Raw genomic sequence first — 7,385 nt, 5'->3', positions numbered from 1 at the left:
GCAGATGAACTTCTTGTACATGGTCCCTTTCCTGGATGAACATGGGTTCTTGCATTAGGTTGTCTTCTCTTTCTCTCGGTCAGTGGTCAACATGGATTAAGCGATCTACCCTAGTCCATCGAGGACTAGGAGAGTTAGCCATTCGACCTTATGGAAAGAGAGCCAAATTTCTCTGCAGAGATGGAACCCTATGGACACTTTGGCTCCGAGATAGCCCATAGTGTTTGTCCCTTTTTTAGAGCGAGGATTTGGTGTAGTCTAAATCTGTCCCTGTGACATTGATTTGCACAAAAAAAAATCCTAATCTATTAGATTAGATAAGAGTAGTTTGGTGCACATATAAAGGGCTTTCGAATACAACCATTTTAAATTTATAATAATACAAAAATACATATACATTTTTATTTATACGAATCATTACAGTAAGATCCCTAATTTTAGTATGTTATTATAAGCAGAAATCAATAACTTATCTATAACATATAATTTTTTTTTCATATACATATATTAATGGGAAGACTAATGTATACAAGTATAAACTGTATAATATCTTAATTAATTTTCATGTACTCCAAGTAGCTTTTCCCCTTGAGCTTACGAGTGAAGAAATCTTTGACATAATTTTCCATTCCAATCCTTCTATAAACGGGTGGGTTTTGCGGGTTGGTTAGACTACTTGCCGGTCCAACCTCTGCTTCAAATCTCGGGTTCACGAAAAATGCTATTGAAATCCTTTCTTTCTCTGAATTCACTCTTGCCTTGTGCTCTATGCTATGGTACACCCCATTGCTCAATATCTACACATTTTAAAAACAATTAATAATTAATTATTTAGTCTAATAATGAAATAACTATTATTTAATTCTTTCAGGAAAAATCTATTATTTAATATAATTATATAATTCAGTGCAATAAACAAGTTTAATTATTTTTTCATTATTGGTGAGCATGTGTGTAACAACTAGATAATTTAGGTTAATTTAATTAGTAATCTCGTAATTAGGTGAATGTTAGAGACAATTAGAAGTTTAAAATAGCTGAAAGATGTGAATGTTGAGCTACTAGCCACTATACAGACGCAACCAATTATTTTGTTTTTCCTAAGTTTGAAAATGATATTAATTAAACCCACAATATAAAATTGCATGTTGGAAAATGAAATATATCTTATCTAGTATTAATATTAAAATATTAGATTCAATAAAACACGTGCATTTTATTTTATTATTTTTTTCCCAAATACATTTTTAGTCCTTTGTATGTATTTAGAAAAATCTAACAACCCATATGGATGATGCGGAATTTACAGATTACTTATTAATAATGGTTAGGTTTTCACAAAGTAGATTCTGATAAGGTTAGATTCAACTTCTTACTATTCAGATCAGATCAATGATTAATAAAATGATTGACAAACCTCGAGAATGTCACCGACATTGACAACAAGTGAATGGGGGAGGAAGCTAACAGGAAGCCAAACTCCATCTTTTTTGACTTGAAGACCGTCAACTCCATTGATTTGGTTAAGGATGGTGATTCCAGTAGCATCTGAGTGAGGGGTTATGCCTACTACGAGTTCTGGTTTAGGGCATGGAGGATAATATGTCATCCTCATTGATTGCATTCCATCTTCAAACATCTCTTCCATTTCTTTTTCATCCATCTTCAGACCTTCTGCTATGAACCCTAATAGCTTTTTTGAAAGTTCTTGCAGCTCTGATATGTAACTTTCCAAGTTATTTCTGCATGAAATGCACAAAATTAATTCATAATTGGATTGTTTAAGTACTTCGGGAGTAATACATCCTACCAATGAAAATCGTTTTGCATACTACATGAAAAATGATAGGTGTAATAAAAAAAGAGAATAGTACTCTCAGAGTACCCTAAATTTCTCATGTGTTTAAATTACTAATAGATAATATATTTTCTCTCGATCTTGAAATGCGTGCAATATAGACTCACTATATAATGAAATTTAATTAATAAACAACGTTGTAAGGATTCAAGCCATCGAAATATGTTAAAAAACCCACTCAACCTACAAACTTGCATCAATAATTTTATTATTCCTATTGACTAATTAATTTGATTTAAAAGCTTAAATTCATAGCTAGATATGACCTAAGAACAACTTTTTTTATTATTATTATTATTATCTCATACACGCTCTTATATGTAAATATTCTTTGAACTTGAAGTGCGTTCACCAGAAATTCACCTTATCATGTATTAAAATTCCATCAACAAATAGAATTATTACGATTTGAATCATCCACCATTTAGTCTAAAATGTTCTGATACCATCATCTGAATTAAAAGTTTAAACTAATATATAAACATAGGAGAGAGGAAGAGAGAGTACCTGAGAGAGGGAGGGAGTTGGGGAAGAAGGTGAGGTTTTCTTCTAGAAATAGGGTTAGTGATCATGTAAAATCTATCTCCCCAATCAAGTTTACCTTGTGATCTTGCTACTGTTCCATAGCCTTCAACCTCACCTTCTCTTATCTTGTACTTCATTTTCTCTTCTAATGGAAGATTATAAAATCCCCCAATCTCATCTTTCACCTTCTCAAGCTTCACTCCATGGTTCACCAACTACATATCACAAAACTAATTATCAGAAAAAGAATAAGATGTCATCCAAAGGGATAACAAAAAAAATGATCGTGTTATCGTGTCAGAAATTGAAATTACCTGAAAGATGCCCCATTCTTTGCAAGAGGAGTGCAATTTCTGAAGCTCCATCTTTGAGGTCTGATTAGAAAGCAACAGATTGAAGTCAATAGTGGGAATAGTTGCTGCTGGAATATTAATAAGGCTGTCTTGATGATGATGATCAGATTGAACAACATACTGGTCTGGAATTGAGAGAATTGGGGTTTTTATGAGTTCCTGAACACTAGGAACTGCATAAATCTCATGGATTGGGTCTGTGGATGCCATTACTGCTTTGGTTAGAGTAAAGTGTATATATATGTATAAACTAATATTGGTTGCATATGCTTATATAGCCGCAGAAAATATATGTTTCTGATTCTACTTTTAATTACTATATATGTATTTATTTACTTTCACTTTCATCTAATTTTTTCATTGTATTATCATTTCTTCTCAAATTAAGCCATTTACTATTGGCAGTGTTTTGTACTCGTAAATGACCTCCAAAAATGGAAAACATTTTAATTCAAAAAAAGTTTTTGATCAACCTCAAATCTATTAATTGGATTATTGAAAAAAGCACACATATGTATTTTGTTAGAAAATACTTTAAGGCTTAGAGTATGCTTGGTTGTTTATTTTTATGTTCCTGTTTGTCTTTTCACTTCAAAAGAAAAAGTTTTAGGTGTTTGGTTAGTGACATCATGTTTGTTTTTCCCTTCTACAAAAACAGAGAATTATGTTTTTTGGAAAAACACATTTTCAAACTTCAAACAGCAAATTGTAGCCGCAAACAGCAACATCAAACAGTAGGTAAAACAAACAGGCTTTAATAAGTATTTTCATGCTAGATTTTAAGTCTACCATAAAAATGGCTTCTTTACTATTTAATCCACTTTCAAAAAATGTTGAGACATTGAAAATGAGTATAGATTGAGGAGAAATATTACCGTACTTGGAGAGTAATACTCCCGACCAATAAAAATTGTTGTGAATACAAAGTTAAATTCAATTATCCGTAAATATATAATCATTTTAAACCTAAACTATTAATACATTGAAAATAAATATGGATGGAGATATTTTTTACAATATAATTCAAAATAAATGGTCAAATTCAATTATCTATTAAATATATTTAAAAATCTAAAAAAATGAAAATACATGATGCTTTCAGAAATAAATAATAAAGTTTGACTAATTAAATATTATAGATGCCTAATGGTAGCTTAATTAAATTACATAGGATTTGTTATTTAAAAAAGTGGTGGTGTATCCTAACCAATTGAGATATGGTGAGAGACATGTGTTAATTGCAGTGGCAGGGGGTTAGATGAGGCATTCAACGCCAGAGAGATACAATACTTTTGCTGTTCATCTCCTTTCCATATTTATTAGGCCTAATTTAGTTTGTATGGTCAACATTCTTATTAGGCCCCCAATTATATATTTTATTCACTATCAGCTGGCGAATCCCATTTTTTAAGGTCAAATGTGTAAATTTGAGTTTATAGTTAGGGTAAATAATTTATTAGTCCATGTCTTTTTTTTTTACCTAATACATTGTTTAATCCTTCTATTTTGAAAAATATATTACAAGATCCCTATCTTTTATCAGTATTAACCATTTGGTTATTCTGTCATTTTTTTTAGATTTTTAACCGAACATATCTTAACTTTTGGGACAGCTATAATAGATACAAAATAATCATGTTACTCTATTATTTTCCGTCAATCCATTTATGTCAAATATAACGGTTAAAAAACTAAAAAAAATTAAACAAAAGGACCAATGAGTTAATATTGATAAAAGATAGGGATCTTATAATGTGTTTTTTCAAAATAGGAGGACTAAAAGTGTATTAGATAAAAAGAAGTGGACTAATAAATTATTTACTCTTATAGTTATAATAAGTTTTTTTAAACTCTTTCGATAAGTATTTTAATCAGTATTCTCATTTCCACGAGTCTTTATTGAATAGTTAAGATGATCTATTGCCTTTAATTACCACCTAGACCACATACGTGCTTGATGTTAGTTTATGATTAAAGTTTAGTTCATTCAGAACGTAATGATAAAGATTCAAGATGGGTTGAGAGAGAGAGAGTTGACTGAAAACCAACTGAATGGTCCGGTGAAGTGTTTGATCGCGGCGACATGGGCGGTCCGCCGCCGGCGATGTCGCGAGAAGTCCATTGAACCTTATCATTTAGAGGAAGGAGAAGTCGTAACAAGGTTTCCGTAGGTGAACCTGCGAAAGGATCATTGTAAAGTTATCAAACTTAACTTGAAGAAATTATAGTTAGAATCCGCAAAATTAGATAAGAAAATACATTCCTTAAAACAAAGGTAGAACTTTTAAAAATGAGTTAATTAGAGAAAGTATAAATATAGACATTATGGTTTGATCCCTTTACAATTACAATCCACATTGTTTAAAAGTTGACAAATAGATATCATGTGGTTCATTCTGTTAGTAAAGACCGTCAAAACTATTTAACACCGTTAAAAAATGCTGATGTGATAACTTCTAATCAAATAGTCAAATGATATTTTTGTCATTCTAGTTTTTTACCTTTTATTTTTACCTAATATCTGAATTACACACCATCACTATCTTCATCTCTCTTTTCTCTCTCACCATTTACTATCTCTCCTTATTTCTCTTATCTTCTCTCTAGATGGAGATATTGTCCATGTATATCTCTTGCTCATACAATCAAAATATATGTTTGTCAAGTTAAAACAGAAAATTACGTACAAACGCAACTTTTAGCTGGTTTGTAAATTAGAATTTCTCATTGATTTGTTCTTTAATGTCATATCGATCATAACAAATAACAAGGGACAATTTCCAGCAGTCTAACAAATAAGTTTTTCTGTTTTAAGCTCACACAAAGTGTTTGGTTTTCCAACATGAGTTGTAGGAGGCCTGACCAGAATCAAATACAGAACCAAATACTTGGGACGATAGACAAAAATCGGGATGGTAAAATGATAAGATCAGGTTTAGGGTGATAGTTTTCAATCGTAATTATCAAAGACATTCTCAAGCTAAACTTGAAGGAGCTATGAAATCCCCAAAATTCACGAGCTAAACTCGTAGGAATTGAAAATCCCAATTGTTAAAAAGGATGGACCTTAAAAACTCTCAAAGAGATAATTTTATATTGATTGATAAAAGTTAGTTTCATTACAAGAAAGAGATGAATTTATGTCATCTTCTAACCTAAAGACAAAATGATATAAAAGCCTAATATATAAATAGTTAAAGAGATAGAGTTAAAGGGTAAAATAAGATAAGTGTAAGGGGTGACAATTGTAAATAAGTTGATGGTAGGAGTTGTAAATAAGGGGTGATAAACTTGTAATTAGGAGGAAGCTGGAGAAGGGGCGAGGCTGATTTGCAAGGGCCTTTTAAAAAGTCCACACAACGTGTGAGATTCATTACGAAAAGAACTAGTGACTTTTTAAAGTCCACACGACGTAATGGCTCTATTTTTCATATGAATTGTCTTCTTTCCCCATTAGTGTGCCGTCCCTTTGACCCGGCTTCTCCCACCACCCGTTTCCATACATTCGATCGACTTGATGCCCTCATCATACACTCCCTCTTGAAAAAGAACTTGAACTTAAGTTACTTATTGAGTATGGAAGAAACTCGTTGATCTTGAACAGACTCAAAGCATTCTAATTGAACAAAAGTGTTGTTCGAAATGAATTCATTAAGCCCATTCCACAAACTTCCAGATTCACCTTCTTCATAAGAGCTTCATCTCATATTTCAACTTGTGACTTGCCCTAGTTCTCATCCTTATTGACATTTGTCTTCCACTTTCTGTCGTCATCAAATGGAATATCTAAGCGAAGCTTGTCGAAACACTCCTTAACAATACTTTGAATGTTTTTCCGAACCCCTACATCATGTTGAATAGACCAACCCCGAACCTTCTCAGTCTCCACTTCACTAATTAGAAGACTAGCCACAACCTTCTAATGCTCATAGTCTACCTTAAATGGAATCTCCCGACGACACATATTGATATCTGACAGAATTTCCTTCTGTTATGGATGTAAACGGGGCGGGGCGGGGCAGGGCGGGGCGGGGATTTGGTTTCCCATTCCCGTCCCCACCTAAATGGGGATTCCCCGTCCCCATCCCCATCCCCGTCCCCGTCCCCGTCCCCGCCAGCTAAATGAGGACAAAAAATGTCCCCGTCCCCACCCTATGGGGATCCCCGCGGATATGGAGAATCCCCGTTTACTCATTTAATACAAAATTATGAGGAATAAATAAATAAATATTGGAGAAAAATGAAGTTACATTATTATGACATAGCAATACTTGTGGTTTGAAATAAATGATATTGTCCAATCCAGTACACATAATATACAAAACCAAAAATAAATACAATATACTCCTCCCTTTTTAATTTGGAAGAATACCACGTATTTATATTTCATATACTAAAATATTTAAAAGACTTTGAAGCCCAATTTAAGAAAAAACAAGCTCATATTATTTAATTACGTGATCCCAACTAATTGGTTTTTTTCACGGGTACGGGTACGGGGATCCCCGTGGGGCGGGGATACCATTTTCCGGCCCCGCCCTGTACCTGCCTACGGGGACCATATTAGTCCCCGTCCCTATCCCTGTTAACAAAAGGGGCGGGAAATCCCCACCCCAGTTGTATCCCTAAACAGAATGCTTCCCTGCGAG

At 33.1% G+C, this 7,385-nt stretch overlaps 1 protein-coding gene across 1 annotated transcript; it reads right to left on the bottom strand.

The window, feature by feature from the left end:
* Window positions 1-324: 324 nt before the first annotated feature.
* Window positions 325-3,038, bottom strand: LOC136233293 (oxoglutarate-dependent flavonoid 7-O-demethylase 1-like). The gene is made up of 4 exons (XM_066022913.1): window positions 2,698-3,038; window positions 2,366-2,598; window positions 1,418-1,742; window positions 325-797 (listed from the first exon to the last, which is right to left on the bottom strand). Exons 1-4 carry the CDS (start codon window positions 2,944-2,946, stop codon window positions 552-554), a joined length of 1,053 nt encoding a protein of 350 aa, XP_065878985.1. The 5' UTR covers window positions 2,947-3,038; the 3' UTR covers window positions 325-551.
* Between the last annotated feature and the right edge of the window lie 4,347 nt (window positions 3,039-7,385).

The sequence above is a fragment of the Euphorbia lathyris genome, chromosome 6 (assembly GCF_963576675.1).
Source record: "Euphorbia lathyris chromosome 6, ddEupLath1.1, whole genome shotgun sequence".
In the NCBI taxonomy this organism is placed as follows: Eukaryota; Viridiplantae; Streptophyta; class Magnoliopsida; order Malpighiales; family Euphorbiaceae; genus Euphorbia; species Euphorbia lathyris.
This window is presented reverse-complemented; position numbering and strand designations above follow the sequence as displayed.

Excerpts from the sequence above, each read along its gene's own strand:
- LOC136233293 (XM_066022913.1), bottom strand. The coding sequence starts at position 2,946 with ATGGCATCCACAGACCCAATCCATGAGATTTATGCAGTTCCTAGTGTT. Across the intron at positions 2,599-2,697 it reads AAGAATGGGGCATCTTTCAG|TTGGTGAACCATGGAGTGAA; the intron begins GTAATTTCAATT and ends TGTGATATGTAG. Across the intron at positions 1,743-2,365 it reads CAACTCCCTCCCTCTCTCAG|AAATAACTTGGAAAGTTACA; the intron begins GTACTCTCTCTT and ends CATTTCATGCAG.